This window comes from Carcharodon carcharias, chromosome 14 (genome assembly GCF_017639515.1).
Source record: "Carcharodon carcharias isolate sCarCar2 chromosome 14, sCarCar2.pri, whole genome shotgun sequence".
Classification (NCBI taxonomy): domain Eukaryota; kingdom Metazoa; phylum Chordata; class Chondrichthyes; order Lamniformes; family Lamnidae; genus Carcharodon; species Carcharodon carcharias.
This window is the reverse complement of record NC_054480.1, coordinates 93,540,873-93,556,564: the sequence shown is the minus strand read 5'-3', so window position 1 is coordinate 93,556,564 and position 15,692 is coordinate 93,540,873. Positions and strand designations below refer to the sequence as shown.

Here is a 15,692-nt window from a genome sequence, read left to right as displayed (position 1 = left end):
GATAAGCTAGAGGCCCGACTCCACACATGTCAATATGGCTGCGTCTGAACTGTCTCAGCTGCAGAGGAATGGTCACTTTATATAAGCTTTCCCTAATGTATGGCTACTTCCCTCCGCTGCCCCACCCCCCAGCACACACTTGTGTACTACCATCAACCGCAGTGCAGCCCTTGCCCCAGTACTGTACTGTCAGCCAGTGGGAGAATGTGACTTGCCTGTGCCCTCGCCCGAATGCGCGGTGTTTCAACCTTGAAGTCCAATAACCGACTCTCCCGAGCGCTGCACAACGTTACTGTGCACTCACCTCCGAGTTCCCCTCGAAGTGAAGCTCACCAGGTGCACGCCTTATAAATGCTGTTGTGAAACACGTCAGCATGCAAACACACCAACGTGCTGGGTGATCCAGCGTGGGGGGGGCATGAGGGGGTCCAGCATGCAGGGCATATAACGATATGCAGATGTATTAAAATGAAGTTCCCGACATACGGCGGTGGGGACCAATTTTTGGCCTTCCCACCATATTGTCCACTCACGCCCGCCATGAAACCCAACACCAACGGGCACAGAAAATTCCGCCCTTAATCTCTGAATTTTGGGGAGACTTGGTGGTTGGGTAAGTATAACGTAAATAGTTTAAGAAATAGTTGAACATTGTTATTAAGGAATTTGATATTATACTTAGGGTTGTTGTCGTATAATGGGTTAATAGTTAAGGTAATGAGTTAGTCATATGTATCATGATTTAACAGTGACATCAGCAGACACACGAGAGATTCTGTAGAGCAGATGGAATAGTCTGTACTGGAGAGAGATGTGCCTATCTATTAGCTCATCATGTATATATAATGTAAATAAAGCGGTTTGAAGTAACATTCCTGAGTCAGACTAGTGTTACTCTAAATAAGACAAGCCACATGACCAAAATACCAAGCACTCTGTCCAATGTCCTATCTGAATCCAGTCTGCTGTTGTACCCGAGGCTGAGAACTTGTCCTCGGTTCTCACATTCCACGCTCCTTTCAGCCTGAAAACCTCTCATCATAGCTGCACCATTCAGCTCAGCAACTCTCCCCCGCCAGATGTTTTATCTTATTCTATATATTTTGTCCTGTATGAAATCTGTCCAGTCACATTGGGTGCTCTCACAGCACATGGCATTGTGGATTACATACCCAAGAGTAATTTTCAGTTCTTGAACCCAGGATCCTATCCCACTTTCCAGTTGCTGCCCCGGGATCTCTCAGAATCATTCAGCAGACACTCACCTCCTGGAGATAATACCATGGAACCAATCTGGGACAGTGCCATCTCTCATGATCTTCAAGGCTTGAGTTGTGGTAAACCAGGTGACTGCAGCTTTCCGAGTCAAAGCTGCATTCGAGGCATCCATTGAAGCAGCTTTGAGTTAACAGCTCCTGTCAGATCACAATAATAGAGGCAAATGTGTGACAGACCATCGCTAGAACAGGTGAGCCCCTTCCCCCCACCACCACCTTCTATGTCTGTATGGCTATCACTGCAGAATACTACATTTCACCTTCTTGCTGTGTGTTAAGGACAGTTGGCAGATAGGAGCAAGAATCCAAGTGCCATCAGTTTGTAAAGGGCTCCTGAACATAGAATTTACTTTTCCTTATTGAAAGGGAGAGAAGGGCCAGCAGCACATACATATATACATGGGGATTAGCAGCAGAATTAGTCTATTCGGACCATCCAGCCTGTTCCATTATTTGATAAGATCATAGCTGATCTGATTGTGGCCTCAGCTCAACTTTCCTGTCCACCCTCAATACCCTTTGACTCCCTTGTCAGTCAAGAATCTAACTCAGCCTTAAAAATATTCAATGACCCTGCCTCATTGCTCTCTGGAGACAAGAGTTTCAGACTCGTGACCCTCCGAGAGAAAAAAATTCACCTCATCTTCACCTTAAATGTGAGAGCCCTTAGTTATAAACTGTGTCCCCTAGTTCTAGTCTCTCCCACGGGGGAAAGATCCTCTCAGCACCCAACCTGTCAAGTCCCCTCAGGATCTGATATGTTTCAATAAAATCACCTCTCATTCTTCTAAACTTCAATGGATTCAGGCTCAGCCTGTCCAACCTTCCTTCATAAGATAACCCTTTCATCCCAGGAATCAGTTGAGTGAACCTTCTCTGAACAGCTTCTAATGCAATTATGCCCCTTCTTAAATAAGGAGATCAAAACTGTACACAGTCCTCCAGATATGGTTTCACCTGCATCCTGTACAGCTGTATAAAATATTCCTACTTTCATATTCCATCCTCTTTGTAAGAAATGCCAACATTCCATTTGCCTTCCTGAACACTTATTAACTGCGTATTAACTTGATTCATGTACCAGGGCCAGGACTTTTAGGATGGAGGGTTTCCCTTTCCGTCAGGTGAAGAGTCGGTGGGGAACACATCCCCTCTGACACTGTCTGCCCAGCAACAATTTCACACTCCAGCGAGCGCTAATTGGCTGGAGACGGGACTTCTGCCCCTCACTCAGGAGGGGCCTTAGAGAATTCCAGTTAACCTGATTGCTTGGCAGCTCTCTAGCCCGTGCAGCACCAGAAGCTGCAGTGGACAGGACTGGGACTGCAAGCAGTCCCCAGAGCCAAGTCCTGGGACTCCAGGGAGAGATAAGGTGGAGGGGTAGGGGAGGCCTGATGGAGGTGGACAGGGGAGATTGGGTTGGAGAGGTCAGGGAGTGGAGGGAGCTCCTGTGGTTACTGGACCTTAAGGGTTAACCCCAAGGTTTAAAGGATAGTGCCGAGGCCTGAACCAGATTTATTTTCAGGCTTCCCTCATACCCTGGAACTCCTCCAGCCAGCCTGAAAATTGAGGCTGGGTGGGGAACAAACCTTCAGTGGCCAATAACTGGCCACTTAAGGACTTCAAATCAGGGAAAGCACAGGCCTTGCCCGTCCCAGCGCAAACTTGCAAAGGCCGGGGGCGGGCAGGAACCCAGCGGGAAGCTGAGGAATTTTATGTTCACATCCCACCTATAAACCCCCTAGCAGGGGTATGTAAAATTTAGCCCCAGGACAGCCAGATTGACATTGAACCTATTGATGCCAGGACATTTCAGTGGCAGCACGATCAGTGCCATCCCAAAGGATTTACTCCAAAATCTTCCATGTCCATTGGAAGGAGTGCTGAGTGATCAGTTTTTGCCTCAAGTACTTCACTTGGAGCAGCTCTCATTCGCCTTGCAAATGGAACTTTCATCTGCTTTGGCACATATTCACTGCACAGGCCATATATGCACACAGGCTGCACATGCACACAGGCCATATGCACAGGCTGCATGAGCTCTGTACATCACGGAGAACTGCGTAAGTCCGATCCTGACAGCATTTTACATACCATCATAGAATCAAAGAATGGTAACAGAACAGGAGGAGACATTCAGCCCATCATGACCATTCAGCTAGTTCCACTCCCCACCCTTTCCCTGCAGCTGTTTAAATTTTCTCTCATCAGGTACCTGATGAAATGTCATCTCAACCTGAAACATTAACTGTTTCCCTCCACAGAAGCTGCCTGACATGGAGTATTTGCAGCATTTTTTTTATTATTAAGTCAGCAATCTTTCACTGGTCAATGATAATATGGCCTTGATATTCTTAGGCAATCAAGAAAGAAATGGTCAGAGCACAACATGTTATATAGGGGACCAGTGGGAGGGGGCTTGTTGGAACTGTATACCACCCACCTCGGCCTGCCTGCTAGTGCACAGTGCCAGGCTCAGTCACGCTATCAGCACCGCCCCCCAATGCCTGCAGTCTTTACAGGTTGGTAGACACATTGTCCACAGATGCTTCAGGAAATGTAGACACAGAGACAGTGGCCAGAATTTTCCAGCCCCTCACTCCTCTCCCACCAATGTGAACAGAGATTTCAATGGCTCACTGGCCCCACTGCAGGGGAGCCCACCACAGGCGTGCTGGAAAATTCCAGCCAGTGAATCTGTGGTCTGGCACTGGCAGTGGGGTCACTGGCAGGAAGTGCATCTTCAGAAAATATAGCTGTGTCGCCCAGCTGTTTCTGGGGCTTGAATGCGATATTCAATCTCCAGGTAATCATTTGAATATAAATGATACATCAACATAATTTCCATTGTAAAATGATTGCAGATTCTGACATATAATTGGTGAATAGTGGAAGTGCTGTATCTCAGGAGCCCATGCTGTGTCCACTTTTGTTCTCTATTTTATGTATTGATGACTTATACGTGGGCATAGGAAGCACATCTCAAAACATGCTGATGACAAAAAGAACTTGGCAAACAGCAAGGACTGACAGACAAATGAGAATCAAAAAAGTAATTTGATCATCAGTTAAGTAATTTGATCACCAATAAAGTAATGGAGGGGGTCATCAACAGTGCTATCAAGCGTTAAATTGCTTTGCAATAACCTGCACACTGACTCAGTTTGGGCTCCACCCAGCTCCTGACCTCATTAACCTACTCAGCTCCTGGCCTCCTAACCCACCACTGACACACAGTAGCAGCAGTGTGTACCATCTACAAAATGCATTGAAGGAATTCACCAAGGCTCCTATGACAGCACCTTCCAAACCTACGACCACTACCACCTAGAAGGACATGGGCAGCAGACACATGGGAACACCACCAGCTGAAGGTTCCCCTCCAAGTCGCTCACCATCCTGACTTGAGGCCACTTCTCCCCCTTCCCCAAGCAGGTCCTAGTCCTGCAGCCATTGAAAAGCCACCCCCGCCTTACGGCTGGTCTCATAAGTAGAGACCTGCCTGTGAGCCCTCCTAAAAGTGACTTGATGCTGCCCATGAAGCCTGGTACTGATGACCATGAGTACTGCATGAAGCAAGGTAGGCAAACAAATCTCAAAGTCCCAACCGAGGTGCAGCTCGCCAGGTGCAAATTGTTTTATGTGTAGTTGTGAAACATGTTGGCATGATCACCTGGATGATCCAGTGTGTGTGTGTGTGTGTGTGTGTGTGTGTGTGTGTGGGTTGGGGGGGGGGGGGGCGAGATTCTGGTGAGCAGGGCTTATAATGAGATGCTAAAGTATTGAAATTAGGTTCCTGTTGTGCGGCGGCTGGAAATGTGGCCCGCCATTGATTGGCGGAGCAGACAATCACAAACTGGTTTCATGAAGGCTGTGGGAACTGCTTGCAGTCCCAGTCCAGTCCACTGCAGCTTCTGGCACTGCATGAGCTAGAAAGCTGCCAGCCAATCAGGTTGGCCAGCACCACTCTAAGACAGGACTTCCTTCCGAATGAAGGATCAAAGTCCAGTCTTCAGCCAATTAAGACTCATTGGAGTATCAAATTGCTGTGGGGCAGACAGTAATGGTGGGGACAAAAACAAAAATTGCTGGAAAAGTTCAGCAGGTCTGACAGCATCTGTGGAGAGAGAAACAGAGTTAATGTTTCTGGTCTGTATGACTCTTCTTCAGAACTCAGTAATGGTGGGGATGTGTTCCTCACTGACTCTTCGATGGTGGGAGGGGAAACCCCGCCATGCAAAAAATCCTGGCCTTTCGTTTCAGTATTGTTGCCAACTTACTATTCATAATATTTATTCACAGGGTATAGGCACCATTGGCAAGGCCAACATTTATTACCTAACCAGAATTGCTCCAATCCCAATGATTACTCATAGGGCGTTGCAAGAACCAAATTGTAGGAGACTGACTAATTAATGTTTCAGGATGCATGCCCACTGCCTGCCTGCCCCCACAGCCTCAATTTTACCAATTAATGGCCACTTTAAGGGACCTCATTCCTACACTTCTGGGATGTAACCAGTGGCATGAGGGGCCCACATCAACCCAGCACTCAACCTGGCAGCTTTCATTGCATTGGGCTGATGGTAAGCAAGGTGGGGAGGAGGGGGTCAGGGGTGCACCTCCTTCATGCAGACCCTGGCTTATTGAAGGGTCTCCCCCAGCCCCAAAGCCATCCCCCCCAACACCAGTTTCCCTCCAACCCAGACCCCCAACCCTCTTGCTGTGTCCTGCTAGCCTGGCCTCATTGATTGGGCCCCCCCCCCCAACTTACCTTTAACTCCGACTCCAGCGATGGTTACGGTTGGGAAAAGGATGTGGTCCCAGCAGCGCCACTGGATGATCCCAACATATCGTTAAATCCAGCCCAAAGTGTGGTTTGACCAGAGTGTTGAGTATGCTGGAGGAAGCTCGGGAGACTGGGGTTTCTCTGTCCAGGTAAAGATTCCCAGTATTTGTTCCTTTCACTGTTTCACCACATAATACAAACAAAAACTTTCTTCCTAACTCCTTTCTAATTGTCCAGCAGCCTCGTCAGATTACCTCATCCATTCTTTTCATATTTAGCATGCATTTCTGAATGTTTGGCAGCCCTTTAAGTGAAGCAGCTTTAGAAACTCTATCCTCCCAGTTGCAGATTCAATAGTAATTTTTCTGGAAATAATTTTCAGCTTTCCCTATTCTAGACAAGCTTGGATACTTTTAAACTTTATGCAGGTTATGGACAGTGAAGCCAAGCCTCCTCTTGAGGCCCTCAGCATCACAGATGCCGATGTTCAACCAATCCAATTCACTCCATGTGAAGGCACTGGTTACTGCAAAGGCTATGGGCCCTGACAATATTCCAGCAATAATACTGAAGACTTGTGCTCCAGAACTTGCCATGCCCCTAACCAAACTATTCCAGTTCAGCTACAATGCTGGTATCTACCCAGCTATGTGAAAAATTGCCCAGGTATGTCCTGTACACAAAAAGTAAGACAAATCCAATTTGGTCAGTTAGTACCCATCCACCTACTCTCTATTGGCCTCCATCTACCTTGGGAGATGATGGACTGTGCTGGAGCGTTTGTCACTTCTGGCTTGAAAATATCTGTCGTGGCTGTAGAGGTCAATTTGTGAGTGGCAGTCCCTTCCGCAGCTGACACAGATGAATAACGTTGGCCCAAGGTCGACTGGTGTTTTTTCCTTCTGGTGAGCTCTCTTTTCCACTATCTGGTCACTTCTTTTGTCTTCCATTTTTTCCACGTCCTTCCTCACTGCTTGTCTCCAGGTACTCTGGTCAGCAGCAAGGAATTCCCATGCATTGACACTGATTCCAGTCAACTTGGAAGTCTCAGCTGCAGACATCCATGTATTGCAGATGTGAGTAACTTTTGGTCTTGTGCAGATAGCAAGCTCACCATAGAACATGTCTTTGGGGATCAGCCCATCATGCATTCAACTCACATGACCCAGCCAGAGTCTCCGCTGACACAATGATCAGCCATGATCTTATCGAATGGTGGAGCTGGCTCGAGGGGCCAAATGGCTTACTTCTGCTCCTATTTTGTATGTTAGTTTATAAATGTGCTGGGGATCCCTGCACGCTGGTTTACTCTATATTCGGTACTGCACCTTGACAGAAGATGTCCGATATTCATCTGGTGCAATGGAGGTGAAAGTTGTTCAACCACTTTTCTTGGCTTGCATAAGTTTTTTTGGGGGGGCAGGAAAAGAGGGGTTGAGCGGTCAGAGGTCAGGGTTGTGGGGGGGTTGGGGGGAGGGGAAGTCACATGGGATCAGTCTGGGTCTTTACAATTAATTACCTAGAAGTTAGAAGAGGTTTTAATTCATCTTTTCCTGAGTAACTATCGGTCTAACCCTGGAGGAACCATCTAAAGCTTGTGATTTAAACTGCATTTTCAGATGGTTCCCAGTGCAGCGCAATTGTCTAGAGGAAGTTTGTACTTCTGGGCAATTACTGTGCAAACCCTTACCTGGGGACTTCCAAGAGGGGTTCCACAATGCATCTTTGGGGTACCCCCCAAATCGAATGCTGGGGAGCTCGGAGGTTACAGCTCATCTGTTTTTATATTTCTAGCTAGTTATTGCTCATACTTTAATCTGTCCCTTCTTATTAATCGTTTAGCCATTCTTTGCTGTTTTTTATATTCTGTCCAATCTTCTGACCTGCCACCCATCTTTGCACAATTATGCTTTTCCTTTAGGTTTGATACTATCTTTAACATTTTTAGTTAACCCCGGATGGTGGGTCCTCCCCTTGGACTTTTTATTTCATGTTGGAATGTATCTATTCTGTGTATTCTGATATATTTCAGAAATGTCTGCCACTGCATCTCTATTGACCTATCCTTTAACCTCATTTGCCAGTTCACTTTAGCCAGCTCTGCTTTATGCCTCATAATTGCCCTTATTTAAGTTTAAAATACTAGTCTTGGACCCACTCTTCTCTTTCTCAGAATGTAAAATAAATCATATTATGATCATTGCTACCTTGAAGCGCTTTCACTATGAGGTCATTAATTAATCCTATCTCGTTGCACAATACCAGGTCTAGTATAGCCTGCTCTCTGGTTGGCACCAGAACCAGCTGTTCTAAGAAACTATTCTGAACACATTCTATGAATTCATTTGGGCTACCTTTTCCCATTTGAATTTTCCAGTTTATATGTAGATTAAAATCCCTCATGATTATTGCTGTACTTTTCTGACAAGCTCCCATTAGTTCTTCCTTTATAACCTATCCTGCAGTGTGGTTACTGTTAGGGGGCCTCTACACCACTCCCTCAACTGACTACTTGCCTCTATCATTTTTCATATTTACTCAAACTGCTTCTACCTCCTGATTTCTTGAATCTAGGTCTTCCCTCTCTATTGTGCTAATACCATCACTAATTAACAGAGCCACCCCTCCACCTTTTCCTAGCTTCCTTTCTTTCCTAAATGTCATGTACCTTTCAATATTCAGATCCCAATGTATGTCGTCCTGCAGCCATGTCTCTGTAATGACTATCAGATTGTATTTATTTATTTGTTTCTATTTGATTTAACAGTTCATTTGTTTTGTTTGAAATGCTATGTGCATTCAGATACAGAGCTTTAGTTTTGTCCCTTTATTATTTTTGTAACCTCTAATCTTAACTGATGATTTACTCAGATTTGTACTGTCTATCCCTTCCTGTCATGGTCTGTTTATCATCTCCCATATCAGTATCTTTCCCTCTTGCCTTGACTCTACTCATTGGTTTACCACACCCTCCCAAATTTGATCCTTTGCCCCCACTATTTAATTTAAAAACCCGTCTACTTCCCTAGGTGCATGGTTCACTAGAGCATGGTCCAGGTGCAGACTGTGCCAACAGTGCAGCCCCCACATTCCTCAATATTAGTGCTAGTGCCCGCTTCTCCCACACCAGTATTTAAGCCATGCATCCATCTCTGTAATCTTATTAACCCTATTCCAATTTACACGTGGCTCAGGTAATAATCCAGAGATTATTACCTTTGAGGTTCTGCTTTTTAATTTCGAGCCTAGCTTCTCATACAGGTTAGACAGAACCTCTTTTCTAGTTGTACCTATGTCGTTGGGACCTACAAGGTCCATGATTACTGGATCTTTTCCTTCCAACTGCAAGCTCCTCTCCAGTCCTGAGCCGATATCCCAAACCATGGCACCAGGCAGATAACACAGCCTTTTTGATTCTCGCTGTTGGCTGCAGAGAACAGTATCAATCCACCTGAATATACAGTTCCCTACTATCACTACATTTCTTTTTGCTGCCCCCACTTGAACGGCTACCTGAACCATTGCACGATGGTCAGTTTGCTCATCCACCCTGCAGACCCTGCTTTCATCCACATAGATTGTGAGCACCTCAAACCTATTTAACAATTGCAAAGTCTGAGGCTCCTCCACTTCTGTCTGCTCGATCCCTCTACCTGCCTCACTCACAGTCACACCCTCCTGTCCCTCAATACTGACCAAAACAGATGACCCTATTCTAAGAGTTGTGACCGTCTTCTGGTACAAAGCATCCAGGTATTTATCCCCTACCTGATGTTGCGTAGTGAAGGCAATTCAGCTTCCAGATCAATAATCCTGATCAGAATTCCTCCAGCTGCTTACACTGTCTGCTTGTCCTGGATTGCATTGGCGTCCAGGAGCTCCCACATTCCACAGCTGCAACACAACATCTGTCCTGCCATTGTTACTTATGTTATTTGGTTAATTTAATTACTTTCTTAATTAAGTTAGGATTATTCCTATGTATACCACAATTGACTGCACTAAGTAAATGTTAGCACCACCTTCAACTAGGAGTTATATGTTTAATTTCTAACTGGCTTACTAGTTACTCATCAACCAGCTCCTTCCGCTGCACCAAAGAGTAAAGAAAAAGTAGATAAAAAACAACTGATTCCTTTTCACCCGCTCTTCTAGGTGCTGTTGACTGCCTCGCTACTGTAATGGAGGATGCTGAGAACACAAGGCACTGTGTGTTTTCAGTGAGTTTGCTGTTGGTCCACACTCGCCATGGTAGCTACGGCTTTGGCAGTCCTGGTGCTGATTTCAGCACCAAGGGACAGGTTGCTGATAATTGTTGATCCAAGATACGCGAAGGTGTCGACAACCTCCAGAGTGACGTTGTCAATGTTGATAGAACATGGATTCTCTTCTACATCCTGGCTCAGAACTTTAATCTTCTTGGCGCTGATTGTCAGTCCAAACTCCTTGCATGCCCGGGAGAAGAGATCTACATGTTGTTGCAAGTAAACTTTAGTATGGGATGCCAGCGCGATGTCATCAGCAAACAGAAACTCACAAACCAGGATATTACTATGGTCTTGGTACACAGTCTTGCTGAGTTGAACAGCTTGCCATCGGCTCTGACATGCAGGTAGACTCCCTCATTTGAGCAGCTGAATGGCAGCATGGAGAAAAATATGCCAAAGAGAGTTAGCACCAGGAGACAGCCCTGCTTTACCCCACTGCTGATCTTCAAAGCCTCTGGTGATGCTCCATTGTAACTAACAAAACTGTGCACATTCTCATGGCAAAAAGAAATGATGCCCAGGAGTCTAGGCAGGCAGCCTGTTTCACACAGCAGTTTGAAGAGTCAAAGCTGTAGCTACCATGGCGAGTGTGGACCAACAGCAAGCTCACCGAAAACACACAGTGCCATGTGTTCTCAGCCCCCTCCATTACAGTTTGAAGGTTAACAGCCTTGGTGAGGGCTATGAAGACAATGTAGAGCAGCTGCGCTGTTCGCAGCAATTCTTCTGCAACTGTTAAATTGAGAAAATCATAATCTGCCAGTTCTGAAGCTGCACTGTGCCTCAGTGTAGATGTGTGACACCAGAGTCTGCAATCTGGTCAGAGCAACAGGAGGAGATGCCTCAGGAATTGTTGCAGTCATTGCAATCCCCTTTGTTTTTGTACAGGTGACTACTTTTACATCATGTATGTCTTGAGGTACAAATCTTTCCTTCCAGCAGAGACACAAAAGTTCTTGCAGATGCTGCAGCAGTGCCAGTTTTCCACTTCTGATGACTTCAGGTGGAATGTCATCGTTTCCTGGGCCTTTACCACTGGTAAGACGGTCAATGGCCTTGTTGAGCTCTACTGTGGTGGGCTAACTGTCCAGTTCCTCCAGATAGCCTGGAGTGGCACTGAGAGCTTCTTCAGTGACAATGTTCTCTGGCGCATAGGTGTTTGAGAGTGCTCCACCTATCTTCAATAGGCTTGCTAGGTTCTATGATGATCGTCCCTGTCTTTGTCTTCAGGGGGGCTGATGTGGTTGGCTGCTGGCCCTGTTGCTTTCTTGATTCCTAATACATATGAATTAGGAGGAGTAGGCCATTAGGCCCCTCGAGCTTGCTCTGCCATTCAGTAAGATCATAGCTGATCTGATTCTGGCCTCAGCTTCATATTCTGCCTGCCCCTGATAAAAAGTTATTTACATCAACCTTAAAAATATTCATTGATCTTGCCTTTGCCACTCTCTGGGGAAGAGAGTTCCAAAGACTCACAACCCTCGGAAAAACATTAACCTCATCTCCGTCTTAAATGGAAGGCCCCTTATTTTTGAAGTGTGTCCCCTAGTTCTAGTCTCTCCCACAAAGGGAAACATCCTTTCACTATCCACCCTGTCAAGTCCCCTCAGCATCTTATGTTTCAATAGGATCACATCTCATTCTTCTAAACTCCAATGGGTATAGGCCAGCCTGTCCAACCTTTCCTCAAAAATAAATCCCCCAAACCCAGGTATCAGCCAAGTGAACCTTCTCTGAACTGCTTTGAACATTTATATCCTCTCTTAAATAAGGAGACCAAAATTATACACAGTACTCCAGATGTGGTCTCATCAGCGCCTTATACAACTGCAGTAAAACTTCCCTACTTTTATATTCCATTTCCCATTGCAATAAACAACATTCCATTTGCCTTCCTAATCACTTGCTGTACCTGTTTACTAACCTTTTGTGATTCATGTACCAGGACACCCAGGTCCCTCTGTATCTTGGAGTTCTGTAATCTCTCGCGAATTAAATAATATTCTGCTTTTCTATTCTTCCTGCCAAAGTGGACAAATTCATATTTTCCCACACTCTACTCCATCTGCCAAATTTTTGCCCATTCACTTAACTTATCCATGTCCCTTTGCAGGCTGCTATGTGTTCTTCACAACTTACTTTCCTACTTGTGTGTCATGAGCACATTCAGTCCATTCAACTAAGTCATTGATATAAGTTGTAAATAGTTGAGACTCCAGCAATGATCCCTGTGGCACTCCACTTGTTACATTTTTCCATCCCAAAAATGGCCCATTTTTGGCTATTCTGTTTCTTGTTAACTAACTCATCCACTAGCCATGCTGATAGGTTACCCCCTACACTACAAGCTCTTATTTTGCCTTCTGTTATCCATTTGCTTGCTACTTCCTCAAAGAGTTCCAATAAGTTAGTCAAACATGGTTTCCCCTTCACAAAACCATCTTAACTGGGCCTGATTACATTAAGCATTTCTAAGTGCCCTGCTATAATCTCCTTAATAATAGATTCCAGCAATTTCCCTATGACAGACGTGAAGCTAACTGGTACGTAGTTTCCTACTTTCTCTCTCCCTGCTTTCTTGAATGGAGGAGTTACATTCACTATTTTCCAATCTGATGGGATCTTTCCAGAATTTAGGGAATTTTGGGAAATTAAAACCAATACACCTACTATCTCAGCAGTCACTTCTTTTAAGTCCCTAGGATGAAGTCCATCCGGACCTGGGGACCTGTCAGCCTTTTAGCCCTAATAATTTTCTCAGTACCCTTTCCCTGGTGATTGTAATTATTTTAAGTTCCTCCCTTCCTTTCACCTCCTGATTCACGATTACTTCTGCGATGTTATTTGTATCCTCTGTAAGGCCGACACAAAATTACCTGTTCAATTCATCTTCCACTTCCTTATTTTCCATTATTAACTCCCCAGACTTACTCTCTAGGGAATCAACGCTCACCTTGTTAACTCTTTTGTCTCGTGTGCAATAATGCCCAATACTCACCTCCACTTCAGATGTCAAATTTCCAGAATTCCCAGGTCCAAGGTTCTGTATCTTCTGGGAGACTTCAACACAAGGATGGGTACCAACCACACAGCTACTTCCAAACTAAGCACACTCTCGATCATAGCAAAATGTTGGTCAGTGTTGTCAACAGTGCTATCAAACAGCACTTGCACAGAAATGACCTGCTCACTAATGGTCGGTCTTGGCTCTGCCAGGGCCACTCAGCTCCTGACCCGATTACAGCCTTGTTCCAAACATGGACAAAAGAGTGGATCTGAGATGAGAATGACTGCCCTTGACATCAAGGCAGCACTTAACCGAGTGTGGCATCAAGGAGCCCTAGAAAAACTGCAGTGGGAATTAGGGGGAAAACTCTCCAGTGTTTGGAGTCATACCTAACACAAAGGAAGATGGTTGTGGTTGTTGGAGGTCAATCATCTCAGTTCCAGGACATCACTGCAGGAGTTCCTCAGGGTAGTGTCCTCGGCCTAACCATCTTAAGCTGTTTGACCTTCCATCATAAGGTCAGAAGTGGGGCTGGCATTACATTGCTGAATCCCCTACTATCAACATCCTGGAGATTACAATTGACCAGAAACTGAACTGGACCAGCCATATAAATAACATGGGTGTAGGAGTAGGTCAGGAGCTGGGACTTCCGTATCAAGGATCTCACCTTCTCCCCCCCTAAGCATGTCCACCATCTACAAGGCACAAGTCAGGAGTATAATGGAATACTCCCCACTTGCCTGGATGAGTGTGGCTCCATCAAAACTCAATACCACCCAGGACAAAACAGCCCAAATGATTCATCCACCACTTTAAACATTCACTCCCTCCACCACCGACACACAGTGGCAGCCATGTGTATCAGCTACAATGTGCACATGAAGCAGCTAACCAAGGCTCCTTCAACAGCACCTTCCAAACCCATGACCTCCATCTAGAAGGACAGGGGCAACAGACCCATGATCACTGTTCCTTCACTGACACTGGGTCAAAATCCTAGAACTCCCTCCCTAACAGCACTGTGGGTGTACCTACACCACATGAATGCAGCAGTTCAAGAAGGCACTACCACCGCCTTCTCAAGGGCAAATGTGGATGGGCAATAACTAGGTGGCCTAGCCAGTGACATCCACATCCTGTGAAAGAATTTTTTTAAAAATACACCCCTCACACCAGCCCAGAGAGTTTGCTCCACAACCTACACCTTTCACAAGACCTTTCTCTCCAGGCAGTTTTGTTTTGCCTATCGCCTACATCCCCATAAGGTTTCATTCAGTTAGGAGATTTTCATGTGGAATCTTCCAATAACTTCTTGAAAATCAAAATAGATTGTTTATTTGGAGTTTCAACCAATCAAGTTCTCTCTAGATCCACTCTGGCAGTTAGTGTTAGTGTTCTGTAAAATAGTTTCGATCGTGTTAACGTGTCTTTGATGCTACCTGATGGGCCTCTCGCCACCACAGCCAAACGTGTCTCCCTTGCTTAAATACAAGTATTAAATTCATTCACTTTCAATTTGTTAAAACATTACGAAATGACGGGTTACTTTTCCACAATGACATCACTAACCTCCACACTATGGCCCCCAGGGATGAACCTGCTCTCCTTGAAAGCCTGCCCGCTGCTGTTCCATCCGCTGAGTTTCAAGAACACTGTGCAATCTGTCCCGATGCTTTTCGTGTCAGTGAATTAATTCCAGTCTATGTACTTACCTGTACCGTGCTACCGGAGCTCTGTTCAGGTGCTGTGAGTCAGACCAGGATGTGGCAACTCCCAGATTTTCCAGTTCTCCGAATGATTAAGCTCCAAAAGGATTAACTGTTTCAATGCCTTACTGTGTGGAAGAAAAAGCTGACCAGTATTTGAAAAGCATTTTCATTTTGTCATTCAGCTGCTGACCTCCAGCTCCTTAGTTAATCTGCCCATTGAGGAAAATAGCGCATCGACGATGCAGAGACCAACGTTGCCTCGAAGCTGAGTTCGATACACGGCCGCGAAGTAATTGGGAATGTGCCAACAGGGAGCAAAGAAGCAGCCTGAAGGGTGTTTCAGATGGTGTTAAATGGCTACTGCCGAAACCCTTTATTCACAGAAAATGACATTAGAGGTCAGGAGTACGATAAGCCACAGTGCACAGATATTTATCTAAACATCCCCCTTTTCATAAAAATAAAATAAATTGCATGCCCTATCATTTGCATGTTACTTGATATACCTAGCCACTAAAGAAAATTATCACACAGGAACAAAAAATTGTTTACTCTTTCTAGTCAGTTCCAATTTTGCCTGTCCCGACACACGCATTGTACACATAATCTTTAAAGCATTCGGGTCTTCTAATGGAGAGA

At 45.4% G+C, this 15,692-nt stretch overlaps 1 protein-coding gene across 1 annotated transcript in view; it reads right to left on the bottom strand.

Moving 5' to 3' along the window:
• Positions 1 to 15,011, bottom strand: part of LOC121287445 (hematopoietic SH2 domain-containing protein-like) — a 92,723-nt gene extending 77,712 nt beyond the window's left edge. The window contains exons 1-2 of the mRNA XM_041205334.1: positions 14,914 to 15,011; positions 1,266 to 1,415 (exon numbers count right to left, since the gene is read on the bottom strand). Of these exons, the coding sequence (XP_041061268.1) occupies positions 1,266 to 1,390 (125 nt within the window). The 5' untranslated portion in view covers positions 1,391 to 1,415; positions 14,914 to 15,011. The remainder of the gene's footprint in view (positions 1 to 1,265; positions 1,416 to 14,913) is intronic.
• Between the last annotated feature and the right edge of the window lie 681 nt (positions 15,012 to 15,692).